The sequence below is a fragment of the Falco cherrug genome, chromosome 19 (assembly GCF_023634085.1).
Source record: "Falco cherrug isolate bFalChe1 chromosome 19, bFalChe1.pri, whole genome shotgun sequence".
Lineage (NCBI taxonomy): Eukaryota > Metazoa > Chordata > Aves > Falconiformes > Falconidae > Falco > Falco cherrug.
Genome location: NC_073715.1, coordinates 5,203,685 through 5,231,626, shown reverse-complemented (window position 1 = coordinate 5,231,626; position 27,942 = coordinate 5,203,685). Strand labels below are relative to the sequence as shown.

Here is a 27,942-nt window from a genome sequence, read left to right as displayed (position 1 = left end):
GTACTTTACACATTACGAAGAATAAAATGGGAAGGAAAAGAAACAACTGAAGCTACTCCTGAAAGTACGTTGTTCAGACACACACCTTGAGGAGCTGCTGTGCTGGCTGGGGAGCGAGCCCTCCTGTCCCGCTAAGGAAGACACACAAACTTGCCAGTATCTCTGGAATGCAGGTTATCTAGTTTGGCTGCTGAAAACCCTTCTTCTTGTTTTTAAACAAACTAAGTCTGCAGGGAACTCCCAACGCCTCACACAGGCGCTCCTCCCCCTCAGCATACAGCTTTTCCTCACAACCCAGCACCCTTCAGCCACCTGCAAAGCCACCAAGCGCGGGGCTGTGTCCAGTGGACACCGCAGGTTGTGGTGCCCAGGCCCTTCACCCTCACCTTGACCAGGCCGCGGGCCTCACCTCACCCTTGTGAAGCTGGGGGCCGTACATACCCACCGCCGGGTGCCACCAGCACAGACAGCAGGCGTGGAGGGGGGTCGGCAAGCACGGAGACCCCCGGCTGCCCCTCAGCGCCAGAGGCCGTCGAGCAGCTCCCTCAGCGCCACCCGCCCAAAGGCGGGAATCGCCAGCTGAGGTGCTGGGGGGGGGGGGGGGAAGGGGGGGCGCTGCGCATGCGCGCGGGGGGCGGACACACACCAGCGTGGAGGGGGCGTGGCCTGCGCCCCGTGGGCGGGGCCGTGGGCGGGGCCGGCGCCGCTGCCCGGCGCCGCCGCCGGCGCGGAGGTGCAGTCGCCGCCTCAGTCGCGACAGGTGTGCGCGCGGGACTCGCCTCCCGATCGCCGCAGGTGCGTGTGGCTGGGGGAGGGGGCTCCGGTCGCGGCCCTGTCAGCGGGGCCGGGGGACTGCCCGGAGCGGGGACGCCGGGCCGCGGCGGGCGGGTGGGGGGTGGTGGTGGTGGTGAGGGGCGAGCTGCGCGGGGCTGGAGCCCCGGGGGCCGCCCCGGGGGCGGGCTCGAGGAGGGGCTTCTGCTCCGGTACCCGGCGGGGGGCACGGGGGGCTCTGCCGGTTCGTACGGGCTGGGCAGAGCGGGACCCCGGGGGCGGTGGGGGGAGGGGGCTCCGAGGCTCAGCCCAGCGCCAGCTGTGGGGCTGGAGCACCCCTGTCGTGCCGTGGCGCATGTCGCCGACAAGGAGCGGCGTATGTCGTGGGCTTCCAGCGGCGTGCGGGTAGTCGGGGACTCCGAGGGGAGGGGGGTGCCCCCCTCGCCGGGCCGCTGCGGTTCCGTGCCCGGCCCCGGCTGCTCCGGGCCAGCGAGCCGCCCCGCAGGCACCTGTAACGCGGCCGTCCCACCGCGGGGCGAGCGGCCGTAAAAATTCCCTTTAGCACCTTCCCACAAATACGGGATTTTTTTATTCTCCTGGAAAACTCTTAGTTAAAGGTACCGGAGGCAATTTGGCACGTTATAGCGGCCAAACCCTCGTCCTCCCTTTCCTTAACACCCCGCGCCCCTCTCCTCCTCCACCTCCTCTGGACTCCGTGCTCTCTCCTGCGATACGCAGAATACTCACTATCTTGTTTAAATTTTAATACCTACAATAAAGGACTATTTCCTGAAATGACTTGGAATACATTATTGGGAAGAAATAGGAAAAATAGCAAAAAAGCATAGAGATGTTTGAACGTGATGAAACTATTGACATATGGGGAAGCGCTAAGAACATGGGGTGGCATTAAAAATGTGGGAGCGCAGGTTTCGGGGCATCTTAGAGTTCTGTTTTATGGCTCTTCTAGCGACCTGAGATTCCAAATATGCTGCTTAACTTTCCATTGGAATGGCCTAGCAATAGGTGCTGCCTTTATAAAGAGATTTTTTTTGCCGAAACAGGCCTGATTGTCTTACTGTAGCTGTGGTTTTCATGGAGAAAACAGTAGGGAATTGAACAAAAACATGAGAGGGGAGAAGATGCATCTGCAAAGAGCACTGCAAGCTGCAATGGAATGCTGGGGCAACAAACCCAGGTGTTATTTTCTGAAACAATTAAACTAGATTTTGTTTTCTTGGTATTTTACTGACACTGGCTGCCTGTGGAAGGTGCGTGTCAATGACCACCCTGTTATCCCTGCCAAGGGAGGCTCCCGATGAATGCCCCGCTACTGTTCCCTGGGCAAAACCCACTCTGTTTTCTGAAAGGCGATTTAAACTGTGAAGCGAGGCTTCAGGTGATCTCCTTTTGGCTCAGGATTAATTAGAAAACAAAGTTTGAACTTTAGCATTACATGGCTGATTCAGAATTATATGGACAGAATTCTTTTTTAACATTTTTCAGCAGTGAATCCTATCTGTAATCTGTATATGTATTCTTGTGGCTTTAGTAAATCTATATGCTAAATGTTTGCTACTGAGCATCAGCACTAGGGTCTACAGCCTGTAATCACAGAAGTGCTTGTTCCTTTGCGCATGCAATGTGCTTTTTAAAAAGGGAGAAAATTGAGCGCTCCTCTTATATTCTAATTAGATCCTTTGTGGATGATAATTAGCACAGTTGGCAAAGGTTGGTGACTATTTTAAGCCAGCCAAGCGGAGAGCATCCTTCTCGTGGTCCAGTCTGGGCATAAGTTTGCAGGTTAACTGAAGAGGGTAACTTGGTGATGCAAGAGACTTTCAAGAAAGCCTGAATTTCGGAAAGTAACTCTGCAGTCTGCATTTCTCTTGGCAGATGGAGGAGGAGGTGGATGCATTTCGGAGACTGCCTTAAGTGGGAGTTGCAAGCCTGAAGCTGCAGGTAGCTGCAGCTGGAAACATAACATTGATAAGTAGTTTCAGTGTGTTTCAACATCGCCACAAAAATAGCCGAATTTTTATCGTTTGCCATGGTAGCTCAACCTGTACATCTAAAAGCACCATCAAAAGCACTACCTTGAAAAAACAGGTGCTGGGACGGTGCGTCGTTCTCTCCATTGCATCAGGGAATTAAGGAATGTTAGAGAAAGTCCCATTCTCCCTGACTCGATCCACCGAGAGCGCGACGTGCTCATCTGCTGCCTGTTTTATCTCTGCACAGCAACAGGGTGCAGCACCAGAGAGGTTCCTCTGGTGCCAGCACCAGCTGGGCACTTGGCAGACCCAGAGCTCCCAGTTCAGCGCTGGAAACTGGTGAGACTCACACCTCGGGATCAGTGAGGCCCCATTTTTGCAGCGGAATTCTTCGGAGGTGTTACAGAACCCCGTGTCTTTGTCGGTTTTGAGCAGTTGCATTATATACCTATAAGGATTTCAGAATCGTGGTCTTTCCGACATTTGATTGACTGTTTATATCAAGTTGTGTTAAGGTGCTTCCATTTACAGTGTGGGCAAGCACACCTGTAATCAGACTTCCAGAGTTCTGAGACCTAATGGTGCAAATCGGTCAAAGAAATCGGTGGAAAATGTGAGAAAGAGATTTGCCATTGTAGGATTAGTTAGTGTGCTTACCACAAGCATTGTGTGACATGAGACCTGGAGTAAAAGAAAAGAGGGAAAAAAGGAAAGGCGTTGCCCTACAAGCTTATTTTTGTCTTATCAGAGAAATTTTTACATTAATCTCCCCTCCTTTCCTCCTGCACAAAAGAAAATTATGTAAATAGTAATAATAATAATAATCTGATATAGTTTTGTTGGCTTCAGTGGTGAAAAGCTGTACAAAAGTCTCTTCCCCTTTATAGCAGGACAGGGGAGTTAAAACTATTCCTTGAGGTAACCAATAGCTGTTGCAACGTGAGGTTTACAGCTGCCTGCGTGAGCAGAAGACTTGGTTCAGCTCACAGAGGCAACGGCTGCTGTGTTGAGAGCTAACACCGCTAGAGTGAATGAAAAATGTTTGCAGAGGAATTACACCCTCTTAGGTTTCATAACTCAAGCCTTCTTACATAAATGCCAGCACATTTGGCTTAGAAACCAGAACAAGAGAGGGCATACTGGGGCTTCCTGGAGCCCGTGTGTGTAGGAAATACAGAGCTTCCCATTAACATCCTCGTTAATCACAGCTTGCTCCTTACTCCCGTTCTGGCTCATGGTTTATCTCTCACCCCTCCCGTTGTGGCTAGCGTTTTTATCAAAGGCACCACCTCAATGGCATCTGCAGAGGAAATTATAACTTTAATCTGATGCCGGTTTTTAAGTCAGTTGGTAGACAAGATCCTGAATGATCAGGACTTAGCAGCACTAGAACACCGGGAGCGCCCGGGTGGTGACCTAGCATCAAATCACTTTGCCAAACTGCTTTTCTGCTCGCGTAATTCATATTGCTGACACTGTGCTTTCCTCCTGAGCAGGTATTTGTGGTGCTAAGATGGAGCCTTCCCCATTTAATAGAAGACAATGGACTTCACAGTCTTTGAAAATCACTGCGAAAGAGCTTTCTCTAGTCAACAAGAACAAGTCGTCGGCTCTTGTGGAAAGGTTCTCCAAGTAAGTGCTGTGAGGATGCTGAACACAAGCTATGTGTGTAGGTTGGGAGCTGGTCCTTTGGACGACGACCACATCACTGACAGTTGCTCTCCTTCTTAAAAACATTATAGATCTGTAGGCATTTAAGTTTCTGGTTTAATATGTGCTGGGCAAACATTTTCCTAGTGCCGACGTACTGTTTCAGCAGTCAGAATTATATCATCTTCTTTCTGCTGTCAGAAAATAAAGTAGAATGTTTCCTGTCAAACCACAAATTACTCCAAACTACAAATTCTTTTCGAGGGCAGAGTATTGGAATGTAGGTGGCTATTGCCATTAAGGTTTTTCTGCATCGGAAACGGTCTTTAACTGCTTAAGCATGAACTGCACAGGTTTTTCTGCTAACATGGCAATTCCTGCCTGGTACTGTAAAAAGTAGCAGAAATGCGTTATCAGTTAATTGGAGACCAGTTAGAAATGGTAGCACTGTCGACTGGTGGCGATAGATGTGACCCCTCCAGTAAGAGTTCCGTCAGAGAATTTCACAGTGGCTATGTTCTTCACTGATGTCTCACAGAACTTGTGTAGAAAAGAAATATTACCCTTCTGTTTTCTCTGAGAGCTGGATGACGAGTGACAGTCAAATCATAAAGCAGTATTTTATACGCTGAGAAAGAGTAGTGGTGGTAGCCCATACATGTTTTCTGGAAAAGCTTTTATTTCCTTGAGGAATTACGTAGGCTACAGGTTGGATTTTCAGTGGGATTTGGGCAACCAGGTCTCCTAGGTTATTGCATTAATAGTGTAGCAAGATTTCGGAGTATTTAAATTGTGAGTGTGGGAGAAACTTTACAGAGTCTACAGGGGAAGGATAATTGCAATCTGGACTTTACACAAGCGTAGCTCTTTATGTTGCTCTGTAAGTACTCTGTCCTAGGGAGAAGCTGCTTGCTTTGACTGCTCTTGTCAAGGTAATTTATTCACTCGTAGAAGCTTGATGACAGAACCTGGTCATCTTGCTAAATGTTGATAATCCTTTGAAAAGGGCTTACTGGAAGTAATCCAAACTGCTATTCCTTAATCCAAACTGCTATTCCTTAATCAAGTTGGGTCCCCCTACATAAGCGGAGTCAGTTCCTTGCAAAAACACAGTGCTGCTTCCTGATGTCCCTCTTCGCTGCTTCTTCTAGTATTGATCTCTCTTCCTCCGTAAACTGACTTTCTCAGCACATCTCATTCAAATTTTGGAACCTTCATAGTACAGAGACATAGTTTAATATGTTTGCATCGATTAGAGGGCCAGCTACGCTCCTTTAGCAGCTTTCAGTCTGTACAGTAAATGCCACTTGTAGAGCAGAAGTAAGGAAGGGTGCAATTTGTCTACCCTCCAGTGTAACAAGAGGAGAAATCTACACAGGAGCACACTATTCACAGCAGGAAAAAAAAATGTTACAAAGTAAAAATGAGTAATAGAGCAGGTATCTGCAAGATTTTTTTTTCCTAGAAGGAACTGAGCTTGTGATACCTATCAGCTGTTGTTTTGAAACTAGCAATTATTTAAAGTCTGAAGCTGATGACTGTTACAATGCTAGTGTCTCACTTACTGCCTGTAACATACTCCCAGTTGTATCCAAAGTAGAATTCCACAGATAAGAAAGATAGAAACATCATTTGCCCTGGCAGACGTTGGGTGACGTTTCTTCTCTTTGAAAAGCAGAGCTCTACTGACAAATGGCAAAATTTGTCACGTCTGACTAATTTGTGCATTTCAAAAGCCAAGTGCAGTTGCCTCGCGTGGAGTAGTTACCCCGTGGTCTGTGTGCTGCTGGCTGTGGAGGTACTTATGCCCAGTGGAGCGGTGTGCAGATTGCTGCGGGTTTTCTATAGCTTCTTAAAGGACTTTGATTCATGATCCAGGGTGGCTTATCTTGGGAGGGCTGATTACTGTTTCCACTGCTGGGATGGTTCAGCTGCTCATGAAGCAACTGCTGAATTGGTGCAGTTTACAGCCCAGCATAGTAAAATAAACTGGCACTTATGTAGATTTTCTGCGTATGCCAAGCTGTAATTTGTTACGGTTCAGCAGCTGCTGTATAAATAGCTGAGTTATTCCTGCAAGGGGGCACAGCAGACAGCTGGGTGGCGGAAACAATACAGCTATTCCAAGGTAAACTGTCTATATTTGAGAATCAGAGTGCTTAGGTAATGAAAAACATTAATGTATGTTATTATTGTAAACTGAATGACTTAAAATGTATCTGTCATTTTGTACTGGTCTAGTACTATTTGCTACTATTTTTTCAGCCTCTGGTTTTATTTGATAGGTCTGGGAAGCGCACAGAATTCTTGGTGGGGGAAAAAAATCTCGGCTGTCTTCAAGAGCATTCAGTATTCTGGTTAAAAACCAGTGTTTGTGGTTTGTTTTTTTTCTCTCTTTGCTCTCTCAAAGGTATCAGAAAGCAGCTGAAGAAGCCACTGCTGAGAAGAAAAGAAGTGTAAGTATTTGTTTCCTAGGCAATAAGCAACAGCCTGCAGTCAGAATGGATCACCTACAATGTTTCTGTCACAGTTGATTTTTGGAGTATTGAAGTTGCTGCCGTGTGTCCTACAGAAACCTTGGCTTAGACATAGTGCTTGCGCGTGACTCATTCCCTCTACCTTTCCCTGTGAATGAAAGGAAAGAAAACCAAGTTCCTTGCCCAAAGCTATATGTTGAATCACAATTCGCTCCTAAGCAGAAGGCAAAACGAGTTAACCACAACACGTGAACATCCACCTCTTTGTTCTTAGCTGTAGGCAGTTGTGTGGTACCTTTCTTACCTGAACTTAAGAGTCTGCTTGAAGTGAGCTGCCAGCCTCTCTGAAATCGAACATGTGTATCTTCGGTAGCTGTAGAATCCATTAAGGGGGATCTTCTCTGAAATGGCTTACAGGGTTCAGGATGCCCCCAAATGCCCCCTCTTTGACTCTGTTACAGCCTCACATTCCCTCCTGTAAAACTGTTCTGAGGTCAGGGGACCCTGGCTGAAATACCAGGCACTGGTGGCAGGTCTGTGTATAAGCAGATCCTCAGTTTAATTTTTCTTTAAAAAGACCGGCAGTATTTCCAGGATGTATGGGTAAGTCTTTGTTAGACCATGCTGCCTTGATCTCTTTAATGCTTGGGGAGTCATTCTTTTCTGTTCGGGATATAGGTAGGATAAAATAAGCATTCTGAAAATCACTCTCCAATCTGAAATTTTCTTCATTGCTTGCGTGAGCAGGGAACAGGCAAGTCCCAAGCAAGAAAGATCTGTGTTACGAAGTATGCTGGGACTCCACAGGTCCAGAGGCATTCCTGGGGGCAACCTGCTGCGTAATTTTCAGTTTTTCTGCTACATTACAACATTTGCCTTATAATTTTAATCCTTTCTTTTAAATACGGTCAGCAAGCAAGCTGATCTTTTTTTGAAGTGTTGGTGTATTCAAGTTAATTTGCAAAGCAGTGTTCAAAATGCGACCAGAAGAGTAATAGGGCGAGAGATTTAAATCCTAATATAGCTGCTAATCCTGTTTAATTCCTGTAAGCCTCGCAGACCTGTTCCACTTGCAGTGAGTTTGATACATAGTGGTCTCCACGAGGGAGACAGCAAAAATGTGATGGTGGCAGGTTTTAGATTTGAATGAATCAAACACAGGCCGGTCTGTTACCCTAGGGAGAGGTAACTACCTGTAAGTAAAACCAGTGTGAAAAGTACTCAAATATGAGGGATGCTGCTGCTCTGTGTATTCCCATCTAACTCGGAGTAGTAAAGCAGCGCTTCTGACTTGCGTGCATGTTTCCTGCTGGGAGCTTTGGATGTGTTGAGTGAAAAAAAGAAGGAAAAATTCCAGCAAATTATCTGTTTTTTATAGATGGGAGCAAAAAGATGCTTGTTGTCAGTGCTTAGCTTGAGTCTTACACCACGTAGTACAAAATACTGAAGACGGATGTCCTGTGAGTAAAATGCTGCTGTTAAGTGCTAGTAGAAACACGTATGTCCAAAAAAGTAGTGGTTTCTGAAAGCTAATTTGTAGCTTTTTGGAAGGCCTACTAATTGTTGTCTTCTGAACCAGCTGGAAGGCATTGCAAGGTCTGGCACGCCACCCACCCCTCACACTGCTGCTTCAGCTATTGTTCACTGGTTGTAGGACTGGAGACCCAGGTTGTGTGAATTTTAGTCCCTTTTCCGTATGGATTGAAGCCTTTTGTGTGTCATTTAACTCATTAGGGCTTGACTCCCTTTCTCCTTATAAGGCCATCCTGTTTGCTCACTTCCTGCTTTAGCTCCTGACTTTTCTCTTCTCCCCCCTCCTTCCTTTCCTATCCTGGATGCTTTCTCCATGTGGCACAGTTGTAACTATTCACAGCTGTCTGAAAAAGCAGAGGGCTGAGAGCAGTGCTGAGCCTTCAGCTTCCTTTCGCCTAGAAAAGGAAGCGCTTTAATGCTTCATCAGGCATACAACTGGAATTAACTTCTCGTTCTTTGTAGAACGCAGAAAATCTTCCCCCTCATTTTAAAAGGGGAAATCTGAGTGTGCTAAAGAAGAAGTGGGAGAATCCAGAGCCGGGAGCGGAGCCTCGGAAGGAAACGCTGGGAAGCAGCTGCGCTGAGGTTAGGCACAAGGTCGGAGCTGCTGCCCCAGCCGCGGAGCGACCCCCCGGGGCTGGTGCTGCCCCTGACACCCGGCCCCCCCCGGGCCCCCCCGGCCGCCTGCAGTGTCCTGGTGGGGACAGCAGAAAGCTGGAAAGCCACCCACCGGCGAGTGGTAACATGGAAAACTGGCTGAGGGAGCCCAGAGAAGCGGAAAAGCCCGAAGCCAGCGAGAACACGGATTCACCGGGGAAAATAGAGAAGTACAGCGTCCCGCTGAGCAAGCTCAAGATGATGTTTGAGAAGGGCGAAGCGACGCAGAGCAAGGTAAGGATCCGTCCCTTCCCATCCTAAAAGAAACTAAAAACTCGCAGGCATCAGGAAAAGTCCCTGGAGGGGAGTGGCTCCCAACTATTGACTCTGCAAATAAGCATACGCATTGTTTTAGTTGAAACTTAACGTAGCTCAAAGAAGTTATTAACACCAGCTATGCAAATATGTGCGGGGTGCTCGGGATTGTTGGCTATTTGTGATCAGGCGTTGGAAGTGTAAAGTGAATTTGCTTGTGGGAGGGGTGTGATTTTAGAAAGAAAACTATTGGATTTATTAAGATTTTTCTTTTCAAGCAAGTTGGGAATGTTTATCTATGGTCTGAAGGTGAAGATGAGTAATGTTAAACATGAATTGTGTAAAAACAAAAAAAAAACCAAACAAAAAACCCCCCAGAAAAACAAAAAAAAACCCCAAAACCACCCATATGTGTGTATATTTATATATTGATGTAACTGTTTGAAGTGAGCTGAACAATCTTTGGCAGTTGCGGTTGAGATGGAAGTGCTGCCAGAGCTAAGAAGGTGGTTTTTTTTATATACATATCAGTATGTGAGTCACACAAATGCACATATATATATAAAGAGATAGAGATGTACTTCGAAATACTCCCATCTTTTCCTTGCTGCTCCCTCATCTCTGCATCTTAACAAAATGCTTCTTATCGAAAAACAATCCTCACGGGGAGGAAAAAATAAGCAGAGATAGCCAGACAAGCTCCTGCCTTCACTAGTTTTGACTTGCAAATGCACAGGGCTTGCATTTTTCCTACAACTGCTCATGAAATCTGATCCTGCATGTGGACTGCAGACTGTGTGTCCCCGGGGAGAATTGCTTAACTAGAAAATGAGTTGCATATGCTAGTGACTTGCAACATAGTCCTGAGGCCTTGATGCTGGTGGATTTTCCAGTTTTCTCATAGTTTCCTAGACTCCTGGCTTTGTTTTACTGCGGGTGGTTTTCTTGCAGTATTGAGTAAAACAAACAAATATTGTAGAAAAGTCGTTTAAATATTCCAACAATTAAGGGCTTCAAGAGGAGCACCCCCGTGTTAAAGCGAGTTTGGGGTCTGGATGGAGTAATTTCACAACTTAGATTTTTGTAGTCTTTGTCATGAAGTAAAGAGCCGCCCATACTGCCTCCCCCAGTGGAAGGGGTGGGCTGGGGAGGGTGATCTCCCGATGGCACTTCTCTGAACTCTTGCTGCAGGATTAATCAGTCGGGATTCCACAGGAAAGTACCGTTTTGCAGCTGGGCTTCAAGTAACTTTATCTTAGCCTGGGGAATAAATTGTTTGGGAGCTGACTGAATCTGGAACTGATAGTGCTGTCCAGCTTAGTAATGCAAATATTGTTGAAAGCCAACTGAACACAGTAAATACCATACAGTAGGTATGAAACTATTCAGGTTGGGTTCAAATTATGTATTCCAAGTTCATCTGGTTGCCTTTTAATTTTAGAAGGGAAAAGGCACAAAGCGTTCTAAAGTCTATGGGGGGGAAGGGGTGTCTTTGTAATTTGAAAGCGCTATAGTGAGATTTCTGGTTTGGGGAATTTATCTGAGGGCTGGGGGATGATGTCATGCAGTCACGTACAATGAAGGTGGGTGTTGCGGGGACACAGATCTTTCCCGCTAAGGTGGGAAGCAGCTACAGCGATGGAGTAAGTCTGGCTGACTGCAGGCTCCCCCGTCGCCTCTTCCTTCTCTTTATGCTTTCCCTGAACTCTGTCCATCGATAAACTCCTGGTTTAAGTACAAGCAAGGCTTCATGGAATCACTTGGGGTGGAAAAGACCTTTATGATGATCATCAAGTCCAACCATAAATTCAGCTGAGAGATGGCAATTTTAATTGGTATTTACTTAAGTCTTAAGGTATAAGTGTTGCTGGAGCTTTGCTGACAAAACATCTGTATAAGCTAAGTAGGAACGTGGCTGTAACTTCATAGCAGTAAAGATAAAGTGACTTGCCTGGTTGCTGGGCAAGTCTGTGTGGCAAGAATCCAAATTAGAGCCTGGATTTCCTGACTCAATCACGCTCTCTAAATAAACCTATTTTTATTTTCAGGGTTATAAGAAAAAACTTCCTAGTCTATTAGTTCAGATTTTGCTCTGTCTTCTGTAATTTAGATACAAGGCAGATCTCTTGTTGCATCTTCATAGAAAAAGCAAAGAAACTGGTTCAGCATGAAACAGAGACTGAACATCAAGTCTTTTATCAGTTTCAAAGAATTCTTCCCAAGGAAGATCAGAAGAAAAAGAAGAGCAAGCAGACCTGCAGTATTTCTCAAAAAGTTGTTTCCAAGTTCGTGTTTTTCCTTTAAAGCAAAATCTTAACTGTCTTGTGACCCTGCACGTGAGGTTAGCTCTATACATTTGACACAGTTAGTATATAATGAAATAGGTGTAACACGTATTTGGTCTTTTGCCCAACAACTCTGTGTGCCCCAGGCAAAATGCTGGTAGCTCTGTTTGTGATACCTCTGCACTCACATCTTTTGTCTTAGAACCCTGGGGCTTTCCAGACACGAGGAATGTTTTATCTCATTTTACAAGTAGCAGAAGCTGTGGCATGGGAATTGCGGCCAAGCCAGGGCTGTAAAGGGAACTGAGTGACATATGCATAAGGCTGGGAGCTGGGGATTCCTTCATGCAGAAGGTGGTTACCTTCCATGAGCCATAATCATCCTAATTACTTGTGGTTGGTCAGTCTGTTGATTGCAATGGGGAAAGTCCCTCATCTTCCCTTTGTTAATTCCACTCCCCCCTCCTCCTTACTCTGTTTTCTCCCCCCCAATATAAAACTGTTGATATAAAATCGACACAACATTGACTCTGTAGGTTTTAGTACAGAAAGATCTCTGAACTCTAACTAAACCTTTTGTATTTTGGCGTGATGAATTTTTACTCTCAAGACCTAGGCTAATTTTGTTATACAGCTTATCTACAGAAAAGTTCTTCAGCAATACCTGTAGATATCTGAGGTGGCAAAGAGGACCGGAGGAGAGGAGCTGGCAGGACCGTGGAAGTGATTCAATTGACAGTTGTGACTACTCATTAACTTGGTTTAGGTGGTCACGAGATGGCTGCCTCTGATAATTGAACTTTTCCTGCTGTGGTGGATTCCACAGCAAGGTGGTACAATGTGGGGAGAGCTCTCGCTCTTGAGTCAGAGCTCACCAGCCTTCATGAAGGTCCTACAGAGCCAAGCGGAAGAGTGTTCCTGATGTATATTCAATCCTTTGCTGCTGGTGAAAATATGGAAAATACAAAGCTTTTGGGTTGCTTGGAAGAAAACCTCGATTTTGTGCATGCGTCTAGATGAGGTGCTGACCCTGAATTTCTGTTGGTGGTAGCAGACTGAATGCTTGTCAAAATTGTTTGACAACACGCTGACCTTTGCCAACTCTTATTTAGAGGTGTAAATTGTTTAATAATTAATTTCAGTGATAATTGAGAATTCTTTGTCCCCTCAACATGAGGGCAGTTCAGCATGATGTCACTGGAGAAAGACTGCTGTGAAAATAAATGTAAATGAGATTCTGAAACAAAGGAGAATGAGAAGAGGTAACCTGAACGAGTTTCCAGTCTTGATTTCTAACTCTTTTTCTCCTGAGAAGTGCTGATGGTTTCTTTCAGTGAGGTTGGGATCCCAGATGCTGCATCTAAATGACGTGAATTAAGACCTTTGCTTCCTAGTAGTGAAAACTTCCCTAGGCACTCAGCTGAGTCTTTCTGTCATGGGAAGCCAAAATTCTCATGTGCCTATATTGCAAACTTGTTTTTTCATTTGTAGCTTTGTCACTCCTGCTGTGCGCAAGAAAATGTGTGGTGCCGTGTTATTAAAAACCCCCAAACAACTAAATAAACTAAAAAAACCAACCCCAAAACCCAAAGCCAGGGCAGTGATAAAATAGAGGTTTCAAGTGGGCTAATAAATACATTTTCTCTTCTGCGTCCTCAAAGGATCTGGTCTTCAAATGTATTCTGCCTATAGTGATCCACTTTGTGTAGTAGTCAAAAGCTAGACCCTTTGAATGACAAATTTCTCAGTTGTAAAGAACTTCAGACTTGTGAGCTTAAGGTGACATGAAGGTGGACATAGGCTGAGTAAGAATCGTCCAGGAATAGTTTGCACAGAACGAGGAATCTGCAAGTCCTCACAAGTGTGCAGACACTCCCAAACTGAACCTATCAACACACTCAGTGGAAGGAAAAGACTTGTCATACCTAAGCTCTTTTCCAGTAACAAAAGTTACCAAAGTCTTAAACCACAGAAAGAGAAAATATTTCCCATGCTAATGGAAAAAGAGGTTTTCCAGCTGCATTTTCCTTTCCTGGTAAAGTTGCTGTTTTGTATGCCAAAGCAGCCTGATTTTTCACAGTGATTGTCTTACAGTGCAGTTCTGTTAAAATAAAACCTTGGAATTTCCTTCAGTTTGGTGACCAGCAAATAAGAATCTTGTTGGAAGTTGGGGGGGTGGGGGGGAATATGTGGTTGCAGCATCTTGCCAGACCTGCCTTTTTCCCTACATGAGCCTCAATTTTAATTTCGAACTGGCTCTGTGATTTAACTCTTCCTAGGGAGGGGACAAAGATCTATCACCTTCTAGTGTTTTGTAGATTGACTTTCAGCTGTGAAAACATCTTATCTTGATGGAGTCAAATTTAACTCTGTGCTTCATGAGCATTTATCAAAGCTGCTGAAATACCTTTTCATAGTTTCTTTTATTGAGAATTAGATTTTTGGGGAACTGGTCTCAACAAATGGGTATTAGCTCTGATTGAGCCAGCCAGAGCATCTGTGTGGTAGTGCTACAAAACACCCTTGTCCGGAACTTGCAGTCTTGCAGATAGCGATTATCCTGGATATCTGAGAATATTTATCTCTAGCACTCTCCTGCTTAAGCTTCAGCTTTATCAGACCTAATTAGGGAATTATTTGCTACCAAATGCATGGGCTATCCAAATCAAAACAAGTAACTTTAGATAAACTTTTATTAACCTCGTATTTATGCTTCTCTCTGTTGCTGAAAATCAGTGCAAATTTTTGATAGCTCGCTCCTTTCATCCTTTTTCTAATTTTAAATCTTCATAAAATGACTTTGAACATTAGTTTCAAAAGAAATTGTATGAAATGCAAAAATCTAGACTGAGGTTTTGTATTTGCAGCGGTAAATGCCTAACAACCTGATAGTTGTGGTTCTCTGATTTTTAACGAAGCTAACTAGTCAAAGGGTGTCTACTGACCTCTTCAAGAAGGTGTTCCCCAGGTGACGGAGGGTCAGGTATTCTGTGATCAAACTTGATATTGGTTAAATAAGATGTCACCTGCTAGACTTGTTTATTCCAGTAAAGCAGATTTGCTAGTGACACCTGTGCATCTTAAAGGATTATACTCGGCAATCTTGGTTTGTCCAGGCAGCTGATAGGTGGGTCTTGTCTCTAACAGGTCCCCAGGGACCAGCGGAGGACGGCAGTCGGGAGGAGGATTTCTGAAAACAGCCTCTCTTCGGAGGACTTCGATGTTGGCCTGGGAGAGAAGAGCCATAGTACATCAGGTCAGGAAACCTCAGGGGTTGGGCTTTGGTTTGGGGGTGGGTTTAGTTTATAAAATAAAACTACTTCGTACAATACAATGGAAATAACTTTTGCCGCTCAAAGTGCAGCCACCTTCCATCTGTAAAGTCCCTGTGAGCATCGCGTGGAATGAATTAAGTCTTGTGAATTTTAAACCATTGTACTCCTCAGCCTGGGAAGCTGAGGCACGGGAGATTACTAGCAAGTTAAGGAATGGAACTCATTTTTTCCCTGTGTCTTAATCCTAGAACTACTTTTAACTGTCAAACTAATTTAGAAAGCAGTGAACAGACACGACAATATGCCTTCTTCCTCTTGCTTTAATTCTCATCCCTCCCACCTTGTCTGGACACAGGTAACTATAGCCAGCCTTATGACTTGAGCAAAATTAGGAATTTTTCATATGTTTGGAGACTTTTTTTTTTTTTTTTCTAGCAAGGCATTTACAGTCTTTCATGTTTTCAGCCCGTGGCTAATATATCTCACTAATTAGTGATGCATCTCGTGTCGTCATTTGAGGAATACTGGAGAGAATGGCAAGAGCTACTTACATTTGTTTATTGTCCCCAAGAGGGACTTTAATGATTCATATAAATTTTTAGTCATTCAAGGCCACTAGCTAGTGAAAGGTTGGGGGTTTTTTAATCATCCTTTATTGAACAATTAAGCTATTACTGAAGACCTGACAGCTATACAAGGAAGCTAGATTGCAGAGCAGTCACAGGAGTTTGTTTTTTTTAAACCTGTTTGGCTAACGTGTGACAGCAGAAATGAAAGATGGGTGGCAAGTAACGAGGCATAGTTCTGAGTGTCAGGAGATCTGCACCTATGTAAAGGCTTAAGCTCCCAAATGTTTCTTCCCTCTCAAGATAAACACAGATGCTTCAAATGGTCCTGCGAGACTAAACTGAATTATTTCATAATGTGTTTGTTCTCGAGGTCCTTATCTATAACATGTCATGCGCTAAATTATTTTCATGGAGAAGGTGGAAGTGGCAGGTGAGAGTTCCTTCCTTGGCTCCCATGTTTTCCCAAAAAAGACTATGACAAGGATTCCATGACAGGAATGATGTATAATTTCCATTTAGCCACCGTAGCAGCTGCTTCCATTTGACAATAACAGCAATTTTCAATGCTAAAACTGTTTGCTTTCGTTACTTCTGAGACCGCTGGCTGGACACCGCATCTGGTGAATATGCTACTTTTGAAACTAGCCAGATTAATTACGAGACTTGGAGCATAAACCTGTGACTGAAGCATTTCTGTGCTCTTCAGATGTGGAATTTCTGTGGTCTTGGGAGTGAGGAAAGGTGGGATTGGTAGATCTTTCTGTAGACAGGTCTCCTCGTCTTCCTGCAAGTTACCCTTGATTCATTTAGGTTTTTTTCCAGGGCATCTTGTAGATACGAGTCCAGCACTCAGCCCAGATAAGGCAGAGAGCAAGAGAAGCCTGGAGATGCCTCGCCTAACAGAAACCTCCATAAAGGACAGGCTGGCGAAGTATCAGGCAGCTGTGTCCAAGCAGGGCAGTTCCACAGGCCTCATTACCATGGTAAGTCTGTTCTTTGCCTTGTGTAGAAGTGAATTTTTATCCCAACCTGAGACTGGAAAGATCTTACGGAAACCAGGCTTTTTTGAAGAGAATGCCATTGTCCATAGAAAATTACTTGTGCCCATAGGAGTAATTTCTAATGAAGAGTTGCCTCTTCACACTGCAGGAAAAAATAAGTGTTTGCATATTCCTGGAATAATCTTGAAAGTTTTCCAAGGAATTAATTGCTGGCATCCTGACTGAAGTCCTTCTGAAACATAGCTGACATTCTTTTTCTTTCTGCATGTCTGTAGCTCTCTGCTTTCTTTGTTTTGTTGGTTTGTTTTGGTGGTTTTTTTTTTTAAAAAGCAAACTCGGTTCTGCATTGTACATTAGCTATAAGCTAGGGGAAACTGAGGCACAATAAGACGGAGCAACATTCAGTGTTGTACAGTGCAAAGAACCTGCCTCTCTTGGCCTGCAGCTTTGGGATCTCTGGTCAGTTTTTCTCCTTCTTGTTTTTCACCTCCCTTCAAGTCTCCTCACCCATTGTCTGAATCCAATTAGACTCTTGTAGTGAATGAACCTGTGCCAATTTTGCAGATATTTGATGAGGAAATGAGTGATTAATGAATCATGGTAAAGTATTGCAGCTGATGAAGTTGCAAGAATCTCAGCTTTTGTTAAAAAAGTGCTTAAGTGTGTTTGCTGGAAGTGCCTGATACTTTTCCTTTAACAATGGGAACTTTTATTGCTTAAGTATTACTTTTGTTAACCAGAGTAATAAAAGTAAAGAGGATAGGCCTTTAAGTTAGGAAGCTTGCACTGGAAAGAAAAGCCAAAAATGGTGGTTCTAAACTTTGGAAGAGTGCATGCTTCCTGGCTGTATCTGTAGAAAGGTAAAAGTTTGTACCTAGCTGAAATGATTCCTGAATTTCATAGGCAGTGTGGGTCTAATTCTCCAACTGTTGGGAGGAAGGTGGAGTAAACTTCACTACATGAATGGAAAGTAATTGCAGGCAGAGCAACAAATCTGATTAGTGCTAATTGCTGATTTCTGCATCCCGTTTCTCGCCTGGATTCGGTTTGCTAGATTGCTGTTTCCAGGCTGTGGCTCAGCGTGGTAGCAGATCCACTAAATTATGGCCTAATGGGAAGAGATTTCCCATAGATGTCTGTTGAGACTCTCATTTGCGAACCCCCAGCTATCAGCGTGTCAGTCCAGCCTGATGCTCTTAGGGGGTCCCATCTGGCAGAATCTCTGTTGGTTTTGGCCTGGCACATCCACGAGGGCAGCACATAAGATGGAGCAAGCCAATGGTTGCGGTGGTTCTGTGTTCCAACAGCAGCCATAACTCTTGGATATTCTCCTTCCCTGCTGACAAAGCAGCTAGGGCTCTTTTGATATGGTAGTGTGGTATTTGTACTTCCCTTCTCCTAAAATGTGTCACATCTGTGCTACAAAGGAAAGCCATAATCTCTCTTGGGAACAACTGTTTTGAGGGCATTGTGGTGTAATTAGGCCTGGATTAAAACTGATAGACATTTTCAAAGTTGGTTAGAGTAAGGCGGAGAAGCAATCATTTCTATACATTGCAAGGGACACAGGAAGGCAGGAGAGACGATGGACAGCGTATTTAGAGATTTATACATTAAAATTCTAATATTTTAACGCTAAATTTCATTTTAACTTTAACATGCAAACCAATTAGACACAGCTGGGTTTGTGCAGACTTGTTTACCAAATCCGGTAGGATGCTGGTGCTGGCATTTAGCCGTTTCTCTTTCATGTTACAGAGAAGATGCCTTGTGAAAGGCACGAGTCTTTCTCCAATTATCTTGTATCCTGTGGCAATGAAAGAAACACGAGGTTTCACTGGATTTTATGTTTTTGAAGTCTGAAAGATTCTTTTGTGAAAATCTTAAACAGCTCAGTTTGTCAAGAACAAAAATTTTGGTAAATAACAGAATTAGGTTTTTGACTAGTATTGAAGCAAGGGTTGGATTTGCTTTTATGTCAAACTGTATTTTGCAATTACACAGTGGTTTAAGATAGTGCTTGTCTTGAAATACTTGTAATTTAACATTTCTGGAAAAGGAGGATGTGGATTGAGCAGGGGAAATGAGAGTCAATTTTAAAGAAGGAATCTGAAAGTAGAGAAAAGTGTTTGTATAGAAAAATGCTGGCATTAACTCTGTAAAAAACAGTAAAATTCTACAGCCCCATTTTTTTTCTTCATTAGAATGTATCACTTAAGTTTGTATAGAGGGTTTTTTTTATGCTCCTTCCTTTAATTATCACTGTATATGGTAGGAAAAGAGTTTTAAAAAGATTTTAAGAAAAATAGAAAGCAAGTACTTTCCTAGGGGAAAAGAACCTGTCAACTTTCAAGTGCTTTATTCTATAGAATGAGATTCAAGCCAGTGAAAGTGAACTCGAGAATTACAAATCTGAGCAGAAGGAGAATATGCCACCAAGTCTTGAGGACTCCATTTCCTATCAGGATGGGGAGAAGGTAAGATGCTCATGCTGGTGAAGATCAATGACTTCACTTGAAGTGGAACTAGCTGTAGAAGCACAGCCGATCTAGTTCCACACGCCATCTAGAAAGTGAATATGAGCAGCTGATACAGATTATTTACATGCTGCAGAATTCCTTGTATTTTTGTACATGATTTTTTTTAGACTGTATCTGAATTATACACTAGCAAGTCTCTGTGGAAGACTTGCGAGCAGTTGTAGAGACTATCTAGAGGTGAATTTTATGTGTTCTCGGAGAGTTCTCCTGTCTTCTCAGTAGTGACATGCCTGTAGCGTGGCAGAACCCTTCCATGTCATACTCGCATATTTTCTGATGGCTTCAGTAGCTGACTAGGGCTGAAACCTCTGATGGTCTTATGCGGTTTTTTTGTTCTGGGTTGGTAGTTTTTTTTCCTTATCTGCCATTAATTTTAGATGACTGTGATGAAACCACCTAAACTTTTTTGTGTCATGTTCCCTAACTGTAAAAAGATGATTCACAGCTAGGTAGTTGTTTTGCTTGTGTGTGGGTTTGTATCTTTTTTTCTTTTTTTTTTTTTTTTAATAAAACAAAAAAGAAACCACACCAGAAAAAGAACTCATGAGAAGCTTTACGTGATGTAAGGAAAAGGAGCTTGTCACTGTTTCTTCTGCATTTAGTGGTTAAATTTTGATTAAGGTAACCAAGAATGCCAGTTTGGGTTTGTTCCTGGATTTGAGCTCCAGCTGTAAATTGAGACTAAATTACTCTGTGAATTAGAGACAATAAAGCACGCTCAAGCATTTGTATACTAAACTGGGGACAGCAGACGCGATAAAAGTAGCTGAATAATAATTGGGGTACTGTGTATTCCAGCCATTCTGAACACGTGGCAGCCTAATGCCAGGAGGGCTTTTAGAGCTTTCCAGCCTTCCTTGGGCAAGGGGCCAAATTGTTGCTTTCAGCTGTTCCTCAGTGACAGCTGAGCAGCTTCGTGTTCAACTGGTTGAAGCTGCTTTTTGCTAAAAGGTGAGTTAATTAAAAGACCACCTGTCAAATCAGAATACATCCCTGTTGTTGAATGGGAAGATTTGAATAAAATTTCTTGTATTCAGTTGTAATTGTAAAGTTCCTTGTTGAGGTGTCCAGGTGCAATAAAGGACCTGAATAGAACACTGTTCGAGAGCCAGGATTGTCCTTTTGAACCGACGTGATGAACTTTGGAAATAAGCCTAATTAAAACTGCTAGTGGTAAATGTCAGAAACAGGAATCCTCTGGCAAAAAGGAAACAAAAGAAACTTGCTAACCTTCTCTGTCATTTTTCACACTGAATCTATTAAAGATTCAGTAGCCAGACATACGTGACTCTTAACAGCCACAGAACGTGCTGATGTACTTCCCAGTATACTGGTGTTATTTTTTCAGTAGACCAGAGTGTGTTAATATATTAACTTGCTTCCTCATTACCTCATTAATTTGCAAACTTCAGTTGCTTGCAATGGGCCTTTCAATCATTAAAGGGAATTAGTGATGATTTGCACTTAATCTGGTTACAGTACTTTAGTTTCTCAGTGTGGCTACTTACAACTATTCGATTTAATAACAATAGTGCCAAGTTTAATAAGGCTCTCGATGTATATTTCTTTATCTGTAACATCTTTAGTATCTGAAACTGGTTTATATCCAACTCTGTAGAAGAGTTGGTGGGGTTTTGTTTGGGGTTTGGGTTTGTTTTGTTGTTTTTAAAATAAGAATCTGTTTCTGAAGGAGGATGAACAGGATAGGTCCAGGCATGTTCGTCCCAACCTCGAAACAGCAGACTTCTAGTTCTAAAAAACTTTTATTTAAAATTCAGCTGTGTTTTTTCTTTACACCTCCCCCCACCCTCCCCAAAGCAACATCTTTGCTGAATGTTAAAATGTCATGGGTTTGTCAAATGTTGGAGGGAGATGTGAGATTTCCAGTAAATGTGTACTGCTTGGTGCCAAGGGATTTCTAAGTAAGAAAGCCTGGGAGGTACATTGAGATCAACAGGGACTTCTGAAGACTAATAGCTAAAGGTGTACAAGCTGCAGGTGTTTGGGAAAACAAAAATATGATGTTTGTGTGTGTCAACACTATGGCAGATGACCTGAATATTGCAAGAGCTGTAAAATTCTGAAGATGTCTACCTTGTAGCAAGGACTAACATTCTTGGCAGTCAGCTGGACCTTGTGCCTTATAAAACAAAAAAGTAGCTTCATGTGCACCTGTGTAGCCAGTCTCTGCCTGTTGTGTTACTCAGGTCACGATTATTCAGACTTTAGAACATCAAAGGTGCTCATTGTCTAATATTCTCTTGCAGGCTTCTGTAGGTGAGAACAGCTTGTCTTTCCACTCTGGTCTTCTAGAGGATGGCAATGGTAAGCACTTGTTCTCCTGCCTCAACAAGAGTAAAGCACGTGGCTGAGGAAAAGCCCTAACTGCCCAGTTGTGTGTAGGATGTTTCAGATCAGGCCTGTCAAATGATGAATTTGACCCAACAAAACCCTGTCTTGTACTAAAAATGTGTCCTGCGCCCAACTCAAACTTTATAAGAATTTCTTTCAGGTTTAGAAGTTCATTTCATTTGCAGTTGTAATTGTGAGACATCTGTAACTCCTGTTTGTTCTGATTGAAGACATTAAAGTGTAGCTTCCTCACCATTTGGACTTAAACTAATAGCTCTGGCAACTACTACATCAGTCAGTAGGCTGGAGTACTTACTAATGCAGGATAATTACCAGGTGTCTTTGGTGTTGTCCAGAGATTGACAGGTTCCTGTTCAGTAAAACACTTCAGCACGTTCTCCTGTTGCCTTAGCTTTACGCCGAAATTCAAGCCCACACATGAGCGCTTTGCAGAAATGAAGAACAGCTCCTGGAAGTTAGATGTTGGATCTCCATGTATTAGTTTCCTTTACATATCAGCTTAACTTCCCTGGTAAATCAGAAAAGCAGAATGATCATGTTGGAACATCTAGAACAAAAGGTTTAATAGCAGATGTTCAAGAAAAAAATGTCTTACCCTTAGCTGGGAGGATTGTTGTTGGGTCTTAAGAGCATAAGCTTTCCATGGTTTTAAACTCACCGCAATTACCTTTTCTTCTTCATTTGCTCCCCTTAGTTGGACAAAACTTGGAGAGCGAGACAGAAGTTCAGAAACCTGTCAGCACAAAGCAGCAAAACTTTGGTTCTAAACCAGCTGGCCAGACAGACGCATCTCTGCCAAAAGCAGTGAAGGTAAAGCAGCTATTTAGTCTCAAACGTTGGTGTAAAATATTGAGAAGCCTTAATGCAATCAATGTGGTTATGAAGGGTCTGGAGTAACTGTATTGATATCTGATCTGTCTTCATTAGACCGTCTTCATGAGGGAACTTTAATTCAGAATCGAAAAGCATCTCAGAACTGTCAGTTTTTCTTCAAAGACTCTGAGTTGCTTGCTGGGAGTCACCCCGCTGCCATTACGACAGCGTGCCCCTGCAACAGAGGCAGCCTGCTTCTCTTCAGTGTGGGAAAGGGGGTTTGAGCAGGGGATCGTATTGGGGCTGGTCTCTGTCTCTTGTGAAGTCAGAGATTCACTCCTTCAGAAACTGCTCCTAGAACAGGCACTGAGGTCCTGATACTGATCTTCAGAGCCTTTAGTAGGCTGGGACTTGGCTTTCCACCCTCCTCTTCCAGCTGTTCCCAAGATAACGGCACCAACTTTATAGCAAGGGCACTGTGGTGACTGACTCCCCAAAGATTGAGTTTGGCATTCTGAGTAAAAGCCTTTAATGTTACATTTTCTTTAGCAGGAGCAATAAAGCATAAAGCAGATGGAGAGCTTCTTGGATAGGAATGTATTTGCTAATCTTATTAGACACAGAAATGGCAGTGCTGAACATTTTGATCACGCTGTACTTTCTCGTCACGTGTGCTGTCTGGAGTTAGGATGCCTGTTCCCTGGGCTGCCACAGACTTCCTGGCTCGCTCCTGAGGAAACAACTGTGCTTTTGTTGTTTTCCCCATCTTTGAGAGGAACAGCACTGACCTCATGAAGACCAGTGAGATGTGGCTTCCTAGCATGTTCTGGAGTATAAATGCCAGTATGCGACATCAGAGCTGCCTATAACGTTTTTGTAATCTCTGTCTGTTACAGCACACAAGATGCGCACAGCCTGTGTGTCTTGGTCCTCTGTGCTATCTCTTGATATGATTAGAACCATTTTAGTCCTCTACCTTGTTACTGCTTTAGATGCTGCACTGCTAAGATAGAAACCCAGATGCTGTTTATTCATGTAAGGTTCCTATTTGTCTCTTCCAGCTTCTGTTTCCTGTTCTTGGTTCCTAACCTCTACTCCTGCCTTCTGCTTCCCTCCTAATGTGAGCTCAACTCTCAGCTTTCTCTCAAGTTTTTTCATATTTATTGGGCCTCACCTTCCTCCTGTAGCTCCTATTTGTAGTATGCCTGGAAAGGAATTTCTTTCTCTTCACACCCCAAAACGCCTCTCCATCAGACATAGGGCTCACTTTATGCAAGTAAGTTTCTCTTTTTAGACGGGGATGTGCATTGCAGAAGCACATGCCAGCACTGTCACGTCGTTTTGCAAAACTAAGATTTCAGGGAGAGTTACTTTTCAATGGGCAAGCAAACTGTTGCTGCCTTGTTCACTGTAGCAAGCATGGATGATTAGATTTTTTTTGTTTCCATCATTAAAATTTCATTTTTTGAGATTTCATTCAGTGACTCAAAATTCAGAATTCATACGCAGTTTTGGCAGCACCTAGAAATTGTGGATTTTTTTTTTTCAAAAGGAACTCTGAAGTTTTGTTGGTCAAGCTGTCGTCATAATTAGAACTTTAATCTACTATAACTTCAAGCAATGCCTTAAAAATTGAAATACCTATTCAAACTGGAATGAAATTGGCAGCAAACTTTATGGTTGCAACAAACTGACTTCAGCTGGCTCTGTCTTCAGCAATCTGTCCCTCACATACTGTAACTTTCATTGCCTAGCCATTGTTTCTAGTCTGTTATAAATAAATTGCTGTAATTATGTCTTCCTGTGACCTTCCTGGTTTTTCTTTAGCTATGGTATTTTTCCTTAAAGCTTTTGAGTAAGTTTGTAGCAGGTAATTCTTTGTTAAAGAAAAGCTACAATAGCAATGTGTCTATGCAGACCCAGGGTGTGGAGCCTGGGCACACTTTATGCTGCTGCTCAAGTAGTTGTCATCAACATGCAGCCCGAGACTGCAAATTTTTTAACTGTAGTTATTTATTTTTTTCTTTAAAGTGTCTTCCCCGTTGGCCAATCCTAATAGATTCCAACAAGTGAATGGCATCAAGCGACCTTTTTTTTTAATTTTTTTAGGCAAAATCGGAGATCGTTGCCATACGGCACAGCAGGGACACTCGACTCCTTAGTGTTTAACTTTAAACTCTCAGGAAATTTGCTTAGCGAGCACAGAAACAATTTTAGCTGTTTAACCTCAAAGCCCTGCTGACTTTAAGTTTTGAGTGAGTTTGAGGGCTGCATGTCCTGAAATCTGAGTATAGTTTCTTTGCTGGAATTGCTTACAAATGAAGTCAGAAGTGTTTTCTGCTGCCTGTGTCTGAGCTGAGACTATTTCCTCCTCTTTAAGAGAAGGAAGCATTTAGAAAAAGTGGATCAATGTAAAACTGTTGAGCAGTCTGTTCCACTTCTTTCACCTCCCACCCTCTACCTTTTATTCTGAGAGTTTTTCAGCTCTTTTTCTGCACTTTTTTTTTTTTTTTTTTTTGGTAAGCCTCATACTGACTGTAATCTACCTTGAACATTTCTTCATCATTTTCTTATCAAGAAAAACTGAAGTTGCAGAAATAGATTAGACAGCTTTTTGGGAACTGGCTCAGTCAAAGTTATAACTGAGTTCTAGTATTTTCATTGTTCCTTCTCAACTGTTGCTCAACTTGTGATGCTTCAGCTGTGGAATTTGCTGGGGCAAACTCTTGGCTCACTCTCAAGCCACAGCAATCCTGTGGGCCTGCCATAGCCTCTTCCTCCCTCATTGCCCACCAGAACCAACTCCTACCATAATTAGCATTGAATTGCAGAAAGTGAATCGCTGCAATTTTTCTGAGAACTCTGGAAAGCCGTGCATGAACCCAAGCCAAGTCCCCTAGCAGTTGATTCATTTTCCAGTTAACAGGCTTTCTCTTCTTCCTGTAGAAATTCCAGTTGCCAATGAAGGAAACCTGTGTTGGGTGTCAGAAGACCGTGTACCCGATGGAAAGGCTCTTTGCCAACCAGCAGGTGTTTCACATCAGCTGTTTCCGCTGTTCCTATTGCAACAGTAAACTCAGGTAAACACGCTGCTCCCTTTGGCTGCCTTCTAGGAAGCGTAGCTTTCCTCTTCAGCAGCTGAGTAAGATGCTGTTCGGGCTTAGCTCAGCCAAAGGCAACCGTAAGCCGGCACGCTGGAGAGGAGCGTAGGAGTGGTACTACAGTCCTAGTTTTGCCAGTGGCTTTTGCACTTGATGCAGTCTGGTTTTAAGCTTTTAATATAATTTTACACGGGGGAAAAACATAATGTGCAACTTTGTAAAGAGCTCCTGACATTTGAAAAGAGGGCCGTACAAATTCATGAAGGCTGTAAGCCTGTTGTAAAGATGTTGGAAGACTGAAATTGAATCTCTTCAGTAACAAATCTATAATACACACCTGTCTCAGGGGCTGAGACACAGAATGCTAATGTTTGACTTTGTATTTTCCCGAACAGTCTTGGGACATACGCATCTCTGCGTGGGAATATTTACTGCAAGCCTCACTTTAATCAGCTCTTCAAATCTAAAGGCAATTATGATGAAGGCTTTGGACACAAACAGCATAAGGAATTATGGGCAGGCAAAACTGAATGTGAAGAATCCCTGGAGAAAACTCTCCATGGGGTAAATACAACAGAAAGTCCGCAAAGCCCAGGAGTAGAGGATGCCCCAATTGCAAAAGTAGGAGTTCTGGCAGCAAGTATGGAAGCAAAAGCTTCAGCTTTGCCTGAAAGAGAAGAGAGACCAGCAGAAACAAAAAAGCTGAGGATTGCCTGGCCACCTCCATCTGACCAAAGTATTCAAGGAAGTGCCTTAGATGAGGGCATCAAAGTGTTCAAACCCAAATGGCCCCCAGAAGAGGAGATTTCCAAGCCAGATGTGCTGGAAGATGTGGATCTGGATCTCAAAAAGCTAAGAAGATCCTCGTCACTGAAGGAAAGAAGCCGTCCCTTTACAGTCGCAGCCTCATTTAGAACAATATCTGTTAAAGGCCATAAAACTGAGAATTCATCTTCTCCTCCTAAGACAGAGAGAGACATCTTGAAAAGAAGCGAGGAACTGGAGAGAGAGGTTGTTGCAGACAAAAAGCAAAAAGAAAAGAAGGTTGAGAATAGGAACATCCAGAGTGCTGGCAAGAAAAATGTAGAGAAAGAACAGGAATTGTCTGGTATCAAAACAGTAGAGCATAACTTTGTTGAAAATGGCCAGGTGAATGCAGAGACAGATGAGGAAGAACATGCTATGGAAGAGCAGGAAATTCCAAATGAGGAATTCCTTGAACCAAATTCTCCTAAACATTCCAGCTTAGCCAATGTCGTGACTGCTAAAGAATCATCTCCGAACCAGAACCGCAAATCCCAGGATGTTGGGTTTTGGGAGGGTGAAGACATGGAAGATCTATCTGTGGAAGAACAGATCAAAAGGAACCGTTACTATGAAGAAGATGATGAAGAATAAATCGGCCTTTTACTAGAAAACTTGCTGCAAGGTGCTGGGCCTTTTTAAATTGGTGTTTTTAGCTTTAACAAACAGCTGTTCTCCACGGAAGTGATGCTATACTGCACATCAACATTAAGGGAATCCTATGAACAAATTCTCTCAACTAGAAAAATATGCTGGAAGCCCACAAAGAGTGTATTTAGGTGCATGGAAACAAGGATCTGGCTGTGGGATAGCTTTAACAGGTAACCCCTGTCCCCACAGCATGAGACCGGAGCTGTTCTGTACTGCTACTGTCTTATCCTTTCTGAGCTTCAGTACGTATCTCCCTAACAATGTTTGGAATGTCACTGTACTCAAAACAGTAGTGTGAAACAGGCTTTCTGTAATACGCTACTTCTACCACTACAAATGCTACTGCAGTGCTTAGGGACCAATTTCAAAGGGACTTTCTGGCCTGCTTTAAAACTGGTAACTTCATGCACTTTAATACATGTAAAGGGCACAACTGGATTTTTTTATTATTATTATTATTATGAAAACACTTAAGTGCTTAGTATCCAACAACTAAAGCATCTTAAACTGAGTGCAATGTGATTTTTCTTTCTCAAAACTGCCTGTGATCAGTTGGAGACTCCCTATTCCATTTTTCTCTGTGCAACTGGAACTGTGTGCCCGTTGCAGGAACGTCTGTATTTTAGTGCTTAGCCAGAAGCTGTGCTGACAGCCAGATCTCTTTGAGGACAAGTCAACATTTTTGCAGTAGCCTGCAGGGCATTAGCATTACTTCAGCATTTCATATGCATTCGAAGTGGGGGCTTTTTTCGGGTTTTTTTGGTGGGTTTTATTTTTTGGGTTTTTTACTTGGCATTCATAAATCATTGTAAACTGTAGATAATATTTCTAAGGCCTTTTGAAAACTTTGAAATCCTACTCTTATCAAGCTGCCATAAATATTTTCGTTATGGCTGTGAAATTACGCTACATTGCAAAAAAATCTCTGGAATAAAACCATCTGAATGGTGAAACTTTCTGATTGCTAGCATTGAAGCTTAGTACATTGTTAAACTTGACTTCATTTATTTTACAAATAATGAAATCTTGAATGGTGGCAGGAGGATACCCTTTTATATTAGCTTTTATTTGTACTGTATTCTCATGAGAATTAGCTCTTAACTATACTTGAGGTGTAAAATATTCTGCTTTCTTAACAGTCCTGCTAACTACAAAACTTTCAATAAAGTTCGGTCATTTACATTAAAATTTAA

General features: G+C 43.1%; 2 protein-coding genes across 5 annotated transcripts in view; one reads left to right on the top strand and one right to left on the bottom strand.

Annotated features, from left to right (window-relative positions):
* The window catches only part of DIP2B (disco interacting protein 2 homolog B), a 125,010-nt gene extending 106,845 nt beyond the window's left edge, over positions 1-18,165 (bottom strand). The window contains exon 1 of the mRNA XM_055696420.1: positions 18,148-18,165. The gene's annotated coding sequence lies outside the window, so the exon portion shown is untranslated. The remainder of the gene's footprint in view (positions 1-18,147) is intronic.
* Positions 688-27,942, top strand: LIMA1 (LIM domain and actin binding 1). Of its 4 annotated transcripts, XM_055696424.1 has the most exons (12): positions 714-795; positions 2,668-2,733; positions 4,262-4,397; positions 6,826-6,871; positions 8,888-9,316; positions 14,770-14,878; positions 16,289-16,449; positions 18,837-18,944; positions 21,275-21,332; positions 22,075-22,190; positions 25,140-25,273; positions 25,690-27,942. In XM_055696424.1, exons 3-12 carry the CDS (start codon positions 4,279-4,281, stop codon positions 26,690-26,692), a joined length of 2,283 nt encoding a protein of 760 aa, XP_055552399.1. In that variant the 5' UTR covers positions 714-795; positions 2,668-2,733; positions 4,262-4,278; the 3' UTR covers positions 26,693-27,942. The 4 variants fall into 4 exon arrangements, with proteins under 4 accessions (XP_055552400.1, XP_055552399.1, XP_055552401.1 ...); XM_055696425.1 differs by lacking the exon at positions 2,668-2,733 and having other exon boundaries at positions 688-795; XM_055696426.1 differs by lacking the exon at positions 18,837-18,944.

Bases quoted from the DNA above. Each gene is read 5' to 3' on its own strand.
- LIMA1 (XM_055696425.1), top strand. From the start codon at position 4,279: ATGGAGCCTTCCCCATTTAATAGAAGACAATGGACTTCACAGTCTTTG. The intron at 18,945-21,274 runs GTAAGATGCTCA...ATTCTCTTGCAG, and splicing joins CCTATCAGGATGGGGAGAAG to GCTTCTGTAGGTGAGAACAG. The intron at 21,333-22,074 runs GTAAGCACTTGT...TGCTCCCCTTAG, and splicing joins TCTTCTAGAGGATGGCAATG to TTGGACAAAACTTGGAGAGC.